Source organism: Echinococcus granulosus, assembly GCF_000524195.1.
Source record: "Echinococcus granulosus chromosome Unknown EG_S00005, whole genome shotgun sequence".
Lineage (NCBI taxonomy): Eukaryota > Metazoa > Platyhelminthes > Cestoda > Cyclophyllidea > Taeniidae > Echinococcus > Echinococcus granulosus.
In genome coordinates, this window is record NW_020170385.1 from 567,062 (window position 1) to 585,910 (window position 18,849).

General features: G+C 36.8%; 1 protein-coding gene across 1 annotated transcript; it reads right to left on the bottom strand. All coding sequences in view use genetic code 11, as the record gives it.

Annotated features, from left to right (window-relative positions):
- Positions 1 to 132: 132 nt before the first annotated feature.
- EGR_01323 (Peripheral plasma membrane protein CASK) lies at positions 133 to 18,551 on the bottom strand (the record flags this gene model as incomplete). The annotated part of the gene is made up of 19 exons (XM_024490572.1): positions 133 to 309; positions 581 to 882; positions 951 to 1,323; positions 1,404 to 1,535; positions 2,471 to 2,539; positions 2,680 to 2,765; positions 3,150 to 3,228; positions 4,249 to 4,458; positions 5,685 to 5,774; positions 6,488 to 6,565; positions 7,029 to 7,147; positions 7,680 to 7,788; positions 8,033 to 8,236; positions 11,298 to 11,473; positions 13,880 to 14,058; positions 14,970 to 15,047; positions 15,125 to 15,230; positions 16,847 to 17,119; positions 18,383 to 18,551. The coding sequence occupies 19 exons, from the start codon at positions 18,549 to 18,551 to the stop codon at positions 133 to 135; spliced, it is 3,009 nt and encodes a 1,002-aa protein (XP_024354896.1).
- Positions 18,552 to 18,849: the final 298 nt, after the last annotated feature.

An 18,849-nucleotide genomic window follows, 5' to 3' on the forward strand; every position in this document is an offset into this window, starting at 1 on the left:
TCTCTGAATTGTTTAACGCTTCAAGACTATTTATTTCCACGCTTTATTGACTTCATAATGACGCGGAAGCTGAATTTATCTTCCTAGCCAGTAGAATAAATGATGAGCTAAATTAAGGCGAATGATGCAATTTCAGTAGACCCATGTAACAGGAATCCATTGTGGTCGAGTTTGTAACTCTTCAATACCGGCTTGCAGTTTTTTAATTGTTTCCTCCATGTCGTTATTAACTATTTTCATATCAAAAAAGTGCTCAAAATGCTGTTCCAATAACTGACTCTCTCGCGCCAGACGTTCAAGACTTCCGTCCTGTAATGGAAAACATAATAGCGATAATTCAAATAATTTCCAAGAAGTCTTCACTATGTGGGTTTGACTGGCACCAGTTTATTCATATGCAAATGAAGAATGTGACAAACACCGGAACTGTACTTGTTGTTAATGACTGATCCTTTTTGATCTCTCTACATTCCATTTTACAATAATGCCTCTATTTAAACCGTACCTTGATTTATAAATGCTTTGCCTTTGGTTCTGGTAGCATCTAAACATTCTACTACTGTGCGTTGGTTTCACTTACGTTTGGACAATTTAAGTCCGAGAAAATTGTGTTGAGATCAGGCGCCGCAATGAAGATGACACATGGAGCAAACTCGGCGGTTCGTAACACTTTTAATGCTTGTGGCTCCACATCAAGAATCGCAATCAACCCAGCCGCATGTATCTGTCTGATTGTATCCAACTTAGTGCCATACATAGCTTGTTCGTGGGTACCATATTCAAGGTATTCATTATTTGTAATATCTTGCATCATCTCTTCTTGCGTTACAAAGTAGTAGTTTTTTCCATAAACTTCATCTTTACGGGGCGCACGATTGGTATCTGTAAAATGAGCATTAATAGTTTTGTTTTTTAGATGAAAACCTAGATCTCCGAAAATGTTAACTCACGCGGAATCGGATAGGCGTACTTATCGGGGGCTGACTGTATAAGACAATTCTTTATATGTCGCCGCCCAACTCCATGTGCGCCAAGCAGTACAAGCGTTCTCCTTCTGAATGTGGGCAAACGAACAACTTCTTCATATGTATACAGGTCTAATTGGTCATATATAGCTGAGTATCGAGCGCGTTCACTGGCTGAGCGTCCTGAACCGTGATTTCCTCGTTTCCTCCTCGTAAACCATGAGCCACAATTAACTACTTGCTGATCGCCATGTCCGTGGGAACACTCGGCTGCGCGACTGGCGGCTCGCCATTCTTGAAATTCCGGACTCGGGATAAGGCCTGCGGGGCTTTGCGGATCCGAACCCCAAAGTCTTGCCTAGTCAAGACATTATCATACCGTGAGAAAGCACTGAACTAAGTGTACGAAGAACAAAGTACGCTAGAAGGTGCCAGTACCTGCCACCAATTATGATCGTCTTTGCTAATAATTTGTAGAATATCACCCACGTGAAAGTGAATTCCGGCCTGAGCGCATGGAATTAATTCGTCCGCCTCAGGATTGTAGTCAAACATGGCGCGAACGTATATCTAGATGTGAATAAAAAACAAAAAAAATATAAAGATAGCAATGATCGGAAGTTAAATTACATACATTGTTTGTATTAAGCATTCAATTTGGAAATATTTTTGCTACGCTTTACTGAATAGAGTGATAGGAATGCAGGATCGTGTGAGCGGGTTGCGTAGAGTCTAAGTCAAATCAATGCCACATAGGTAACTTTTGTGGACAGATTTATTAAATGAACAGGTTTCATGAAATGGTAGACTGAAATATTGATGTGATTTTTTTTTCAAAGCTACTACCATTTGATCATGGTTTTTAAAATGGGAATGGTTAGTTAAAGCACACATAGAATATTAAAAATGCAAAACATCATTTTTTTTAGTAGGATGGGGAAGACCTTTTAAAGTCTTGAAAAGAGCTATGGCAAATCTCCGCCTCAATACTATGGGCATGCACTCATTAATGCATCGACATTTCAAGGTCCAAAATTAATGTAGCGGTACTAATTATCTATTTATTCAATACATTATCTGCGATCACTTCGGGAAGGATGTTGCAGTTTTCATTTGTGGATTCAATACCCTGAGAAGGAAGAGTATATTAAACATTCTCACGAAATAATTTAGATTCAGAAGGCAAAACGGCGGTATTGATACTCTATTTTGCGGTCAAAATAGTACATAATTACTTCTAAGCGAAAAGCATTCTACGATAGAAACAGCCTCAGTGTTTTTTTTTGTAAAAGTACGACTTTTTGCCTGTTTAGCTGTCTGGGTATGAAATGTGCACCAACTCCGAACTCTACATATTTGTCTTTGCAAATGATGAAAAAGTTTGCTACCTAAAACAATTTGTTATTTTCAATAAGGCATTGGAACCTCAACTTAGTAGCATTCCTTGGGATTTATAACATCGGTGTGACAATCCGAGAGCTTTGCCAAAATATTAGAAAAATTACCTCACATTGAACGGGGTTGGTGCGATAACTGGGAACGATTTTGAGGGTAACGCTTCCACGTGCTTCTCGCTGTGTAAAAGAGGATTAATAAAATGGTTACTTTTTCCACTTATTGTACTTAATATTTTCGTAAACGCCTCATTAATTCGCTCTCTTAACTGATATCCTAAGTGCTGCGATATTGCCTAGGCTTGAAAAATGGGGCTTACCAAACGGCGTTGAAGGTACTCCACTGACTTTCCATGGACAAGTTCGGAGTTTATTTCACGCAATTCATCTCCGACATGCAGGGTGCCTAAACAAATTTAACGACTTATGTTAGTGACACAGTCATTAACATAGTTAATTTTGTATAATCACAAGATTTCGTGATTGATCGGCGACATTCTTTCAGAAAATAAGGACTTTCACTGATATGTATAAAATTGCTAGTTCATATTTGCAATACCAAATTTTGTTTGATAAATTACTTTTTCTGCAGGATAAATGCTTATAGTATATTCCACCAAAAATTGAACGCTATAATAGGCTATTATTTTCAAGCCTTTTCGCATATGAGAGTGGTCTCCTGGAACTCTCAGAAAACAAGTAGGAAATGGTTTTCACGAATGTGAAACTTTATCATAAATGGGTAATTTTTATTTGCATGAAAAGTGGGAGTAAGAGAATGTTGAAATACCTTGCCGGTGTATCATCCCACCATGCATTATTCGAGCAACAATGCACTTGTCCTCTTCATTCAACTTGAGCGTAATTCCCTAGATGAAAAACGTTCCAGACCATCGGAATCGCATTAAAATTGTGGCAAATATGACGATCAAAATATTGCAGGTAAATGGAGTGGGTTACTTAAGTATCTCGCATTTAATCCAATAAGTGAAAAGGCTGGGAGCTTTATCAAATTAAAATTGAGTGGTAGGAATTTGTTAGTAGGATTTCAGCACAAAGAGTAATTTGGATCAAAGTTTTTGGATTAAAAACCATATAAACTTGAAGAATATGAATAAAAAATGAAAACAAACTGGTGCCTATCGTTGATCTAATCCAAAGGTTGAACAGGCAACCCAACTAAATGATCTAATTCTGCTGAAATATTGTGAAAATCCACATGAGTATCTGCAAGGAGGCTTACGTGGCGATAACGCTCAAAGGTATTCATAGAGGGGAAAGTAAAGCAACAGTCAAATTCATAGAACAAACTAAGACAAAAGCAGAGACGATAAAAAACAAAGTGAATAAAGCAGTGGAAATTGTATAATTCTGAAATGATTATGGAATTCAGCACAGCTGAATATTTTGTGCAGAGGTGATGTAAGCACTACATGTAATGGAAGCTTATGCGAAATCTACATTTAGATTCAATATTTAATCAAGAAAATACGGTGCTCAATCTTTTAACAGATGATGAAATTCCATTAAAAGATTGAGATGATTAACTTACTACATCCTTGATTTATCAGGCGCATAGCAAACTCCAGGTATCTTAAGGTTTACTTTACAAATATTGGGAAAAATTAATACTTATAAAACGTGAATTTACCCAAGGATCTAAAGGCCTACAAGAGGATGGAAGAATACAATTTTAGTTATAACCAATCTTAAACATCAAGAATTTCGCAAACTTCATCCTAGTCGGTAGTTCCCGCGGTACGAAGACAAAAAACAGCAAATATTGTAGCAAAAGGACTTGTACTTCCACACTTGCTCATTTTAAGTGAACTCTCTCAGTGGAGGGACTTAGAGACGAGGTCGCCTAGAGTAACCATGTGGGAGCGTACCATTGGCTCATCTGTAGTCTTTTGAAACTGGACGAGACGAACCCTGGTCACATGATGTCCGGAGTCCGTAGGCCCCTCAATATCATCGTTCCCTCCCTCCTCACCATTTGTCGTGGATGTGCCAAAGACGGTTGTCGGTGGAGGGGTCACCCGGATCGCCGCTTCACCGTACACGTCGTGCGCAATCACGTCACGAGCTCGTATCAAAGCCTAAAATGGTGATCAATTTCTCTAAATAGATTGACGTTGACATCAATAAATTACTGGATGGTGGTACAACTTCATTGAAAAGGCGCCTATGAAATACAGTCCAATTTTCTAATGAATAATTTTAGTAGTAAAGAGAACAGTAAATTTGTCTAGATAGAGTAATGACACACTGGATAGCGTATATTTTGGAGACAATTAGTACGCTAGCATTGTTGGTAAGGTTAACTGTATTGGGGAACCCGGGGAAGTCGAAACCACCACACACTTTCCTCTGTCTTTCAAACAATTGGAAGAGTCGGTTCCTAAATAAATGGCACTGTGTTTAGTTACGATCTGACTAAGGCGCTTAATGGACGTCAACCGGCAAAAAATCAGGAAAGTACGACAAATTCCCAACGCGAAGTAAATGATAAACGACTGATTTATTGGCATCAGCGAATGCGTGAGGCATGTGGTGCTATTTCGAAATTTTAAGATTCGACTGAAAAAAGCGGTGGATGAAAAGGAATACTGATAGTTCGCAATTCTATGCATATAAATCCATCAATTTCTATTGGCCTATTGGACACTCACGACATACTATCCATAGCGCATTCTTTTAATGTAAGCGCTATGAGATCTTCAAAAGCTAACCTTTATTTATTAATACATAAAAATACACAGCTTTCTGCAGCGTTTTACGGATAAATACATTTCGTCTGTTTACCCCTTTCAGAGAAATTGGCACACATCAAAATGGTCTTGTTTTAAGCGGTCTATGAACAATGTTACAATAAAATTGGAATGGAAAAACAATTACACAGGTATACCTTCCCCTAAAAAGTATAATGCCGGAATTTAGACCCAATTAATGCTTCCAGACAAGTTAAGGCAGTGAAATTTTTAAGTATTGAGTGCATTTTTGATGGTTGAGTAGCTGCTAAAAATTCAACTAAGTGAAGATGAGATACTTGGATTAGGAAGATATATACCCATGAACGCTCTCAAACAAAGGAGGGCTTTGTTAACATTACACTCAATACTATAGCTCAAGCAATTAATATAGGAACGAAGCTACAAAGAGATCTTTGCGTCTCAGGCTAATTAATAACTATCAGATTACAAAATAAGTTCTGGTCCTTTGCCGTCTAAAGGTTAACCTGATCAATATTTAATGCAAACGCCTTTAGTACTGTTTAAAATGAATGGCGAAGTCATAAGAAAGTGAATGTATGGGTTGTACATACTCGAAAGTGCGGCAGAGTAAGTATGTATCTTAACTCGTCGGCGTCATGGACGAAATCTTCGGAAACTGTTGCAGTTAACTCTCCAATAACCTAAATCACAATGATGAATTAGTAGGGAAACCGATATGACGAATTTAGAGTGCAAATATAAAAAGAGCTTTAGTTTCGTCTTTAGTTGTGTACATTCCTTAATTAAGAGGAAACTGATAACAGAGCATTTAGTGACTCGAATTCGCGGTAATTATTAATGCCTAAAAGCTGACCAATTATTCGCACGAGACGTATGGTGCTAATAAAATATGCATTTGTAGTACACAGCAGCTCATTTTGAATCCCATCGCAATGGATATTTGAGAATATAAATGATTGGAGTTGATCAAATAAATCTACACATACCAATAAGAACTTGTTATTTAGAGAAATAAACATGGCATTGGTAAAAGCACTGGTGAAAAGAACACTTTTCTGTTAGAAATCTATAAGTACCGAAACCGTATTAAAAAACCGACAACAGCTGGTATGCAATACTGCAAGTATAATGTTCTTTCGTGACTTGAGAAATAATGGTGTAGGACATTTCTGCAAAGCCGTTTTTAATGCCTATTCATTTTTGCAAATTATTATTTGTTTATTGGCGATGTCATAGCAAATAACTATCCTTGACATTTTGGTTAAATGTGGGATTGTACTTCACTAAAAGCATAAGCACAAACTATTTTAAGCGCGTAGAAGTAGATTTCCTGCTAATGTGGTCCATACTGCCTTTGTAGTAAAGATACTTCTATCAAAGTTAATTCACTCACGTCTTGTGCCTTTGCTGTAGCGTTATCAGGAAGAGTTACGTTTGGGGAGAGAGGATTACTGTTTATTAAATCATAAAGCTAAAAATGAAACAAAGGGAAATAAATCATAACAGTTTTTTTAACATGTACTATGAGTGAATATGCAAGGACCCATGGAAATTTTACCAGAAAAGGAGTCGCAATTTAGCTTGGTGAAAAAAAAAAACAAAGATAACGGACGCTGCTTAAAGCACCGCTTCTCTCTTGATAGGATTTTCCATGAAACACTTTGCAGAACTAGTTATTGTAAATAAAGAAGGAGCTAAAATCAACAAAGAGATTTTAAATGCATGGAAAATACTAGGTATCTGTTGCTCATAGGTAAGAAATTGGTAAACCCATTTCTACAGAAAAGTATGCTAACGACAATGCAATGAGTGTAGGCTCAAACGATTAAATAAGCCAAAATGACAAAACAAAGTATCTTAACGTATTTTAATGTTTGATAGCGCCATGAACTTTTAACGGTTAAAACAACAGATCTATGACGAAGATCACCGACCTCAAGGAGGTCACAGAGTTGCTGGTCCTGAAATGCTAATTCCTTCCGTCCTACCGCTTCAGGCCCAGTTTCCGTCAGACACTGTATTTCCTCCAGACTGTCAAGTATCAAACTCACAGCTAGACAAGAAAAAAAGGAAACTCAACTTACCTTAGTCAAATAACTCTTGATATTTATAAACACTAGTTTGGTCTACATTCAGCCCATTAACTTTCGTTGATAAATTTGTAAATACTAATGAAGTATCAGGATTTGAAATGGCGGACCATACGACACTAAAAAACTCATTGGGTTGTGAACAGCGCACAGTAAAACCCAATAAAAACAAACATTTCTGAATACGTATTTATACATAAAAATAAATAGTATGCATACACAAAATCCGTTATTGATGAATACTTTTCAAAAGACATTGCTGGAAATTCTCCTTAAACTTATTGCCACTTATAGTTGGTAAAAATACCAGTCTTATCAAACGCTCCAAGGTAGCTAAAAAAATTGCGCCGGCAGTTTAATATAATGCACAGGAATGCTCTTCTGCTGCCACTACCAAAACTGCCAATATTGTCAAGAATAGTTTTTAAAGGTAATTGTTGTGCTCTTGTAGTACTTTGAAAAGCTTTTCTAAAAGAAGATTTTTTCGAAAATCACCTGCAGATGTAACCTCATCATCTTCGACTGCTTCACTTGCATGAGAACCACTAGCAACCGAGTAAAAACTCGCCCATTTTGTACTGGAAACAGCTGCAAGAATTGCGTTCTAAATTAAAATAAGCCAAAACTTTAACATTCTGGAATAACATTTTTTCTAGGCGAAAGTAAGTCGGAGAAAATTGTTTCTACCATTAGCACTTACAAAATAATGAGTACAAAATTAACGACAAACTGTCACATGTTGAAAAACACACAAATGTACAAAATGCTTGCCGAAAACTTAAATCAAAAGTTGGAATCAACTATCCTTTTTATAGGTGGAGGTTGGTGTTGGAGTCTAAGCGTCGTACCTTAAGCCTACGGCGTGCGTTAAAGTGTTTCATGGCTTCAACTGTAGCATGGAGATGCGTTTTGGGAGCTCGCGATTTCTGCGCTATCCAAGGATGTCTCAGGGCCTCCTCAATTGTCATGCGATGATTTGGATCAACATCAAGAAGCCGCATAGTCAAGTCTTTGGCCTCAGAAGAAATGGCATTCCACGCATTCGAATTCATCTGAATTGAAAAATTGCTTAAAAAATGCGAATAAATATGGGATTCTCGATCATGAAACGTTTCAAGTTTTCATGCGCTTCCGGATGTCTCAGCACAAATAGTAGACAAATTACCCAAATTTTTATTTCAACTGACAGCTATGACCTATAGCATTTAAGCTGTTATTCATTTATCTGCAAGACGGTGAATTTCATCTAAACTCATACGGACGCTAATATCTGTATTGTAATAATCATTAAAAGACTGTTCACACAAGGGATTTTATTGCACAGCTTCACTAATAACATCATAAAGTTTTAAAATAAGCATTAATATGGGTTCAAAATTATTGCCTAAAAGAACATTTTGCTAAAAAACAATTTCTGGAGTCAATGATTCTGAAGAACGAGGGATTCATAGGATGATGACACTTTTTTCGAGAAATAAAAATAGTTTATTAACGATACTCATCTTTAAAGTGCATGCGTCTTCGCTCTATTATTTCAAATAGAGAGGAACAGGAAGACGCTATACAAGATAGACAACCAAATATACGACTGAAATATCAATTCGTGGTGATTACTTCGCACTAGCTTTCAGTTACATTTAACTTTACATTTTAACATTGTTAACGATTGCACGTACATGAGCATAGGTGTCAAATCCACAACCTTGAGGGGAATTTTCATGGAATTTATGCTTTTTACTTACTCCAGTATTGTACGAATAATGCGCTTCTTAGCAGTGATTTTAATTTGTATACAATGTAAATGATTGTAAGAAATAATTTCCAGACACGCTACCTTTGCAAACTAAATAATCACATTAAGGAGTGCGTCGTTTGCACCAGCCACTTCCAAGCTAAAAAGGCAAGCATTTTGAAACATTACTTTGATAAATTTTATAATAAGAGTGTACAGACAAAATTTTTTTTTTACTCAAAGTAGATACCCAAAATGCTTAGTATTTCTGGCTTTTATTCAATGAGGTGTAAATAAAACTGCGCAAAGGATTTATCAAGCTCAAGGCTGCAGATGCAGCAGATTTGTTAAATAAGTGGTTCGGCAGGCTTTTCACATCAGTTAGATAACTTTTAAACAACCACCCATTGTCGACATTTTGCACCGGCTTTCATGTGAGCGTCATGTATGAATAGCCAAATATACCATCAGTTATACATACCGTGAGCTCACCACGTATGCATTTTACCTTCCTGACAAAGTTATACATTAATGATCCTTTATTTGGACTTTACGTATAAAAATAGGTGTGATATTTTATTAGCTACTATGCTCATGTAAAATACAGTCCTACATAAAATGGACACTTTTTGAACTGAATCTACTCTAAGATTTTATGGTTTCGGAATGATTTGAGTATCATCTCTCCCGTAGACCTAGTTGATCTATTGATATCAAAATTAGTCAAATTACATTTAATTAGTCTGTTATTCTCTATGCTTATGAGGGTGTGTTTAACGTTTTCGCAGAATATGGGGATGCCCTTCATAAATAGCACACCGTCAACATCACATGTATATACGTGTAACGCCTTGGCAGTTAGTATGTCTGCATTTGCGCGTGTACCTAAGTCTCTGCAGATTATACTTCCGCCCGGCAGCATGACCTCCGGGCCATGCCAGTAGCCTTGGCTCTTCTGTACGTCAATAATACATTCTCAGCCATACTACTAGGACTTATTACTTCAGGGAAGGGTCGGGGCGCTGCATATGTGTGGCAACCAACTAAGTTTGTATAGTTTGCATGACAAAAATTAAATTATTACAGAAACTTAAAACACCACTCGTTGGAATAACTACAATTAAAATTTATAGTTATTTTTCGATGTGATAAAAGCTTACAAACTACGATTTCATCTATTTTTTTCCAGAGTCAAAAAATTCACCCTTCCTTTTCTATCTTCTTCCTGTTTTATTACTGTATACTTCGAAAGTAGTTGTCGAATGCTAAGAAGAGGTGACAGTCATCACTTAAAGAAATATTAAAGGAATACGGAGGAAGAAGCAATATTGCCTTCCTATCTCAAAATGTAGTATAATGTCTCCTCATGGGAAAGTTTTGCGTTGTGGTGTCTTGCAAGAATGAAGGTTTCTTTTAGCTGTTCGACTGGTCCCAAGTTGTTTCCGGGTGAGAAACTTCCTTGTTGGTCTTTAGCAAAAAATTAATGGTAAACATTCCTGTCTGCAGTCCACCGTGCACAAGACATGGTTTTCTGGAGAGAAAATGATGTCTTAGAATAACCAATGATACATTCGTTCGCTTAGAGAAGATCGGTAAACACATTATTTCTTACCATCAGTCAGCAAGTGTCCTAAAGTATAAGTTGCGCATTTAGGTAGGTGAAAACGTAAAGAACTGCAAGTCTTTGAAGCTTATTGTTGGTCACCCATTAACGCATGACATGCTGTAATTATTTGCTTAGCCTCAATCAGAACTTCACCTTCCCATTTGATGTAGGTATAAACCAATTACATTATTACCCACATTAAACATGAATGAATGCTGCGAACGCCTAAACCTTAAATTATTTTCACCAGTAGCGCTAAGTAATTCTTCATGGCCAAGACAGAAAGATCTTTCTAAACAGGATGCACCATCATCAGGTGATGCATCACGAGAATCAAGCCAATGCAAGCCAGCTCTGGACGATAAGTTTTGTTATCACACCCTCTCCAAATGAAATAACAATTTAACATAAAATATAAACACCTTTGAAACCAAGTTAAATTCAATCTGTTAAGCAGACAAGCTCAAAAAAGAAAAAAATAGTAGAAAGGCCGCTAAAGAATATTATACCGGTAGGGTAACATATATATGTCTGTAAACAGCTGAACCGGACGGTATTTGTAACGAGTCATGCTGGAAAATGCATAAACTTGTTCGATTACCTGATATTTATAATGAAAATAAATTAAGTGACACAAGTAAAATCCGTTCTAAACTATGCCAAAGATGAGCCAAGACCAATAGCCCTTTCGTGTTGCTTTGCTTTTGAAACAAAATTAAAACTCCTTAGTAATCGTAAATTAATGTAGCTCATGCTGGTGATATGTGCAACATACCCTATATTGACCATCGAGAATCTGTGAGTAGAGAGTCTCACGAGTTCCGTAGAAAGGCAGTGAGCCACCAAGGAGGACTGATAGGAGCACTCCACAACTCCATGCATCTACAGGTTTCCCATAAGGCTCGTGTCGCACCATTTCCGGGCTCATATAGTGTGGGGTACCAATGCGCCCTATCAGAAGAGATTTCATTGATTACTAAGTTCGCACACGTTGAAGTTATGCAGCGAAACAAGGCATACTGACCAAAGAATCAATTCGAAATCGACCTGAAAATGGAGGTAAAATCACTTTTATGCGGCGGTATGCAAGTTGTTAAACATTCAGCGGCAATTTTCCAGTGCAAATTAGAACACAGCCATTCGCTACACTGTAAAAATTTTTCTTAAAATAGCAAAAATTGATGTTTGTAACAAAAGTTTAATAATGGTAACAGAATAAATGAAATATTATTTAGCTGTTTAAAAGGTCACCTTCATTGGTTGAAAGGTAGCTAAAATAGCCAATAATCCGGCTATTTAGTTGAGAAACTGCAAGAATATTAGTGCTAGTCATCGCATCCGCTAAAAAGGACTTACTTGAATAAAAATGCAAAATTGCTTTAGGTTTTACGCTTAGTTTGGGTGGCACAATTCAAGACTATCTAAACACCTTGAATAAAACGAGCAATTTAGAAACCTTGATTATAAATATGAGAGAGAGTGTGTGAACGCTGGGTGTCAGGAGTAGACCAATTAATTTTTGAGGTAATGATGGACCTTTTTGGGCACACAAAACACATTATATAGTTTTAGCGCTGCTTTAACACATGCATTCGGTGTAGTTCGAAGGGGATAAATGATTTCGCAGGCTAAAACAAGCAGAGATTAACGGAATGAGATTTCAAGTGATTCCAAATAGCACAGCATTGAAAACGAGATAACATCATCGAAGTTGAATACAAATGAGTTTGCTCAGAATAATTGAGTCCGATTCTCACACACGCAAAGTGAGTAAAGAATTCCTCCGGTCATAAGTGATAATAGACATAATCTAATTTTTAAATTTAAAAGTTAGATTCTAATTCTATGATTCATATCATGACGAGACACAAATGGACAAAAAACTTAAATGTGTGAAATTTATTTGATATTTAGGTGTGAATTTTACGATTTCCATTAAAATAAGTCTCAAGCTTCCCTAACGTTTTAGCAATTAGTTAGCATGAGAATAGGATGCCAATATTGCAAAAGATTTCTTTGGGATTTTTCTTACAAAACTTTTAATCATTACAGAGAAATCCTTTACAAATGTGTCTAATACATAGGGTGAATTACCAAACATTGGCATCCTTCTCAAAAAATACCAAAATACATATGTTTCAAAATCATAGATTTTAAAACAAATTAAAAGGATGCTAATGTCCAATAAACCAAATTACCGCATTGATCAGATCGAAGAGAAACAAAGATTTCCTGATCCACAGTAAAGGGTGCACCTAAAAATAACCAGGCAGATATTACGAATCTAAATAAAATGAGGAAGGAGTACTATGCCTCAGACAGTGAAAATTCCATAAAGTAGACATGCTTTATCAGTAGCTGTTTGGAGAACTTTTGCATATGGCTAGTTCCTCAAGCGTTAGATCGATGGTTGATGGGTTTGATACGGTTAGAGCGGATCTGAAGATTCCAGGGGTTTAGACAAATTGAAACTGACCAATGTTATGGTTGTTTTTCAGGAAACATTTGACAAAATAATGTAGTATGTGTTAAAGTCGCTGAATATTCTCCTCAATTCTGACGCCTCATAACTGCGGAGAATCACAAGTAAATGTAAAATATTGAGTTCATAAATATGAATCAGAGAGCAGAGAAAATGGCAATCCCACTAAGCATACATAATGCACTTCCATTTTATCAGACATTACACATTAAACACTGGCAAAAAATATTTTAAATTCACAGCTTTATCGACAACGAAATGATCAGTAGAACTAGAATGCCGTTAGTACAGTTCGGTTTTGTTCATGCTTTTAAGATTAATAAATGTTGGAACGCACGGACAAATCCTTATAAAAGTACAGGTGGATTTGAGTTCAAGCGAATCTACAGATTTCATATGCACTTCTGTAGTTGGTACTTTAATTATTTCTAAATAATTTCAATCCAAAAATAAATAGCGAAGTCCCACTGCTTTCCACCATTTAAATTCAAACAATATAGTTCATTTTAAGGTTTTGGAATAGTTAATGCATTCTACCTCTTCGATATGGTAAATTGCTTAAACTAGAACGGCATGATGTAAACTTTAAAATAATCAAATCGAAATGGTACTGCAAAAGTTTGCACGATCTGCAGAAGACGTTTGCTTTTAAGTAGTAGCAGCGCATCCTCTGAGGTTTAATTCAAGATTACTTTTCACACGAAAGCTACCTTTGAGCTGTATCACAAAATAGGTCATAATTTGAGAAATTGGTCGTTTTTATAGATATAGATTTTGTTTAAAATCAAAGTATGTTCCACATTAGGGGAATGTTGCACACCGTGGAAAAGGCAATGAGGCGAAGGTGGAAGTTTCTGTTAAATATTGTAACATACCATCAGGAAAACAGTCGATGTCGGGGTTCAGTTGATCTGCTATTCCAAATCCTCCTATTTTGGCAGGTGCGGAATTCTGCTTATTAGCCAGAACAACACAGTGAGGCTTCAGGTCGCGATGAACTACATTGTTTTCGTGGCAGTATTTAACGGCCTCAAGGACCTGCCTCATATAGTGGCTGTAGATAAGAAATTAAGGTCACAGACACCTTAAGCTTTTAAGTAACTACGCCAGTTTTCAAACCCCCAGTCAGTTGGTTAGGCAACGAACTTGGGGACATTTTAAGAAATAAAAGCCAAAATTAGAACTATATACTTTTCAAAGCGGGTCCGTTTTAATAGTAACTTAAATTTAGGCATTCATAAATTGGCTGATAACCGAATACATGACCAGCTTGTTCCGTTGATGTTCAATAAGATGGGGAATTGTATTTCCACAAAAATAGCCAGCATCTCATCAGGCCATATAATATACGAGTTAACTGTGCATAATGCGTTTATAAATTGTGCGAATTTGGAGTTGGCGTCCACTACTTCTAGGAGCACCAGCCAAACAGTATTGCCTGAAATATCCAAAACACAAGAATGCTTTAAACAAATTTTGATTCCATGATTTCCCATGCTGGGAGATTTTGGATGAATATCTGGATTTAGAAAGCATTAATAATGTTTGTTGACAGTAAACACAATGTCATTTACATAAGTTTCCGCAAAAATAAGAGAATTGCGGCATAATCCTAACGATAATAAAAAGGTGATCTATGTAAGATTGTGTATGTGAAATCCCATATCAAAAGTGTTTGATCCTGATATATGCAATATTAAGTTGCACTAACAAAACATTATGAAAAGATGAGTTCTTTTGCTCAAAATACCCAAATCTACCTCCGTTTTCTGCCTGAAGTACCACGAGAAATAACAGTTCATACAGTTATTACCACTGCATACGAATGGCTATCCTCGACATAATTTCCCTCTTAAAAGTATATTTGAATACGGTAAAAGATTTAATTTGGGACCAGATTCAATTTAGAAATATGTAGTATTTTACAAAAATTTTTCGCAAATATTTAGTTTAAGTTGAACTTACCTTGCAACGGCTTCGCTGTAGATAAAACCAGCAGTCGCTCTTTTGACGATTTCATGACAAAGATCCGCTCCCTCCATACTTAATTTAAAGTAAAATTAAAATTCCAAATACATTTTCATAAGGCAGGATTAAGCAGGGATTAGAAGTAAACTCACTATTCAAAAACCATATAGAGCATGCCATCACTGCTGTAAGTCTCGACAAGTTCAACAATGTGAGGATGCTTGAGGAGGTGACAAATGCTGGCTTCACGTTTCAAATCTAGTTAAAACATCCGTGATCTTATTAAAAAAGCTGAACATTCTTGATTACGTAAATTCGTTTAATTCTTCGTGCACTAGCATTTGAGTACTACATCTGGCAGAGCTAACGTACACTGCTGAACGTGGCATCCCGACGTATTTACTATCCCATCACAAAGTAAAATATTAATTAAAAGTTAAGCTACACAAAACTAAAAAGGGTCTAGATTCATCATGCTGTCAATGAACACAATAAAACAATACTAGAATAGCTTGACTACCTGCCGTAGACAAGCCCGGACTTCCAGTAAATTTCGTAATATCAACAATTTTTACGGCATACGATTGACCACTTTCATGATGAACGCAGCGGCGAACAACGCTAAACGGCCCTCTAAAAATTTGATACAAACAACGTAAGACAACCACCGGATGAACAATAAAAATAAGCCCCGGATTGCCTAACAAATCATACCAATATTGCAACACAAATAAGCACAAATTATGTTGTCATGACGTAAAGACTCTAGAGTCAAAACATCAGGTTTCAAAAACTTCAGGTTTCGAATATTATTATCGAGTACAGATGCAACAATTCGAAAAAAACCCACCTTTTACGAAAGCTCAGGAAAAACCACCAAGAGAAGAATGAGTTAAATGAACTCAATGCCAAGCAGTGCAAAAAATTAGATAGTGCAGATATGACTAAAAGACTATGGGAGTTAAAATTCGCAACTAATGGGTCAAAAAATAATGCGTTACAATAAAATTCAAAAAAGCACTAGGATCTTGTTTCAAAAAAAGTCATTATTACAGTTAAATGGATTGGCAGATCAACTTCCATCGAACTCTGCTAAAATTAGACATGGTCTCGACAGTGTGAAGTCAATTTGAAAAGATTCATCTACGCATTCGGACAGCCGAAGCTATTCCCACAAAGAGCTGTTTATTGTACAAATACTTTAACAAGAAAGTGCGCACCAGGCTAAAATCACGCCACAAAAAAGACCACATATTTCAAGTTTTTGCATTGCCCATCAGCGAATCTATTTGGCTCTGCTTACTTGCCAATTATTTCACAAAGTTGATAGACATCATCAAACAGCACATCTTCGTCTCCCATCACCAACGATGAACTCGATCATACGCGTTCGAATAACCTCCAGAATTCAAGAAAGAGACGTTTTCTCACTGCAATATGTGGACATAAATTGATTGACTCAAACGCTTTAGGTCATGTAAAAATTTTGTAAAATTGGAATTTAATGCTTTGCAACCTAAATGTTTCGTTTGAATATCATTTAACATGATTATCAAGCATATCTTCGAATTTTCAAACGCATTTTTAGGGCTCGTCGTAAATTTCACTACTAAAACCAATTACATTTTGTAACTACGTCCTGTAAAAAGGTAACTTTTAGCAAATTTACCTAATGTTGATTAAAACCGCTTTTTAAATAAGCCGTTTTATGTGATTTACAGTTTAACTTCTGAGCATTTAGTCCATTATCATGAATTACGCTATTTGCGAACTTATTGTGTACAGCCGAAGATAGACTGTCAAAATTCAATATTGCCAATGTGTAGGAAATGATTTGTGTACACAACCCACACTGCTGGCCCGGCGCTACTGACCTCTGAAAAGGAGACGAATACCAATCCCCTCCAAACCTTGGTTATCTGTGCTCATCAGTCGTACTCGTAGCGCCCCGAGACTCCCTGAAGACGAAAGAAGACAGTACTGGTGCAGAGTATACATATTTAGCACGAAGAAGGTGTCTGGGCTATTGGCATGGCCCAAAAGGCCGGTCCACCCAGCGAGGTACAAAGGAGCTAATTCAAAGTCCAAAAGTGGCGCCTCACCAGAACCGAGGGACAGCCCACTACCGTGTAGCGTCCCGAGACTCCCTGAAGACGAAAGAAGACAAAGTACTCGGGCAGAATATATATATATTCAGCACGGAGAAGGTGTCTGGGCTATTGGCATGGCCCAAAAGGCCAGCCCACCCAGCGAGGTACAAGGGAGCTAATCCAAAGTCCAAAAGTGGCGCCTCACAAGAACCGAGGAATAAACCACTATCGTATTACATACTCCTTAAAAATACGTCCTCCTCTAACTAACCTTTGTGTTTTAGGTTTATGGCAGCAATGGCTAAGGCTTATAAGTCTGAGAATACTACAATTTAATCGACAAGACAATTTTACGAAAACCACATGTTTTAAGTCCTCTTTCATTTTTAAAAATAGTTTTTGAATTATTCGAAACCAACGCCTCAAGTTACTCGACTGATTTCGCGGTTTTGTGCCTTCGAAAGAGCTAATCAAAATTTGCCTTTAGATTATATTGTATGTAATTAAAGTCGGAAATGCTAACTGATTGGATAGTTAAACTTGCAGCCTGCTTTTTTTCTACTGAACCAATCAGTGCTAACAGGACTGTGTCAACATTGTAGTCCTGCAACTTCTTCTTTAAGAGGTTTCCCTACTAATCAGATTCTTGTAGTTAGAAGAATGAAATGGGAGGTAATGATGCGTTACGGAAATGTGCAAATTTGATGGCGACTATTTTTTTAGGGAGTATTATTTATGTCGATCGATAACGTTTTCTGAGACAAGAGGTTGGTTCAATCTGCTCCACATCACCTAAATTGTCTACTCGAGTTAGCACGTATTACAACGATGACCTTCTACTTTGTAGTCCTAACTATAGTAAATGCCACTTTTCATTCTCCTCTCACAGTTTGGCATAAAATGAACATGAATGCACCATTTCGAACTTAACATAAAGCTGATTAGGGAGTTCTATACAGTCCTATAATTTCTGGTGACCATTGTTCTCATCGATAACAAGGAATTGTTTGCCGTGCAAAACATTTCTGCTAACCTATGTGTCTATAATTATTAAAGTTATAATTATAATAATCAATAGTTATAGAAAAAAAGTTAATAAAATTGAGGTGCGTTTAACCAAAAATCACGATCTGATAGTTAACGAAGTTCTAAATTATGTTTTTTTTATTGACAAATCTGTCAACTTAATATCAAGACTGGATTTTTAGCACAATGTTAGTTTTATATCGGTTACAGCTCAGCTCACGTTTGTTTTAGGCCGTCTCACTCTACCTAGCAAATCTTGAAGAACATTTTGACCGTACATTCGAAAATATTTACAGGTGTTCAGAAGGTCGTGTTCCATCATATAGAGAAGATTTCTTTCATCATCTGCAACTTTTGCCTCATCAACCCAGTTGATATTTGCTCCAGCAGCCGCCGTAATGCGGCATTCGGGGTCAATTGTTAGAACCAACTTTAGGCTTGTCGCGAGTTGTTTGCTGCACATTTTAATAATTGGATGGGAAAATGCTTTGTCTAAACGTGCTTCCAGAGGTTGTTTCATGTCTTCAATTGAATCATATTGAAAAAAATTTACACCGGTGAGAGATATGAGTGTAATCACACCTATGCTCCAGATATCCATTTCCTTCGTACCGAAATAAGCATATTCTTCATTTTTGGTCAATTCTGCCTCGGAATCTTGTTCTACAGCATCCAAAAGCTTTCTCAGAGCTTCTGGAGCGGTACAACTTTGACATGTCGTTAAGGGCTCATTTAAAAGGTGTGCAATTTCTTTTTTGACG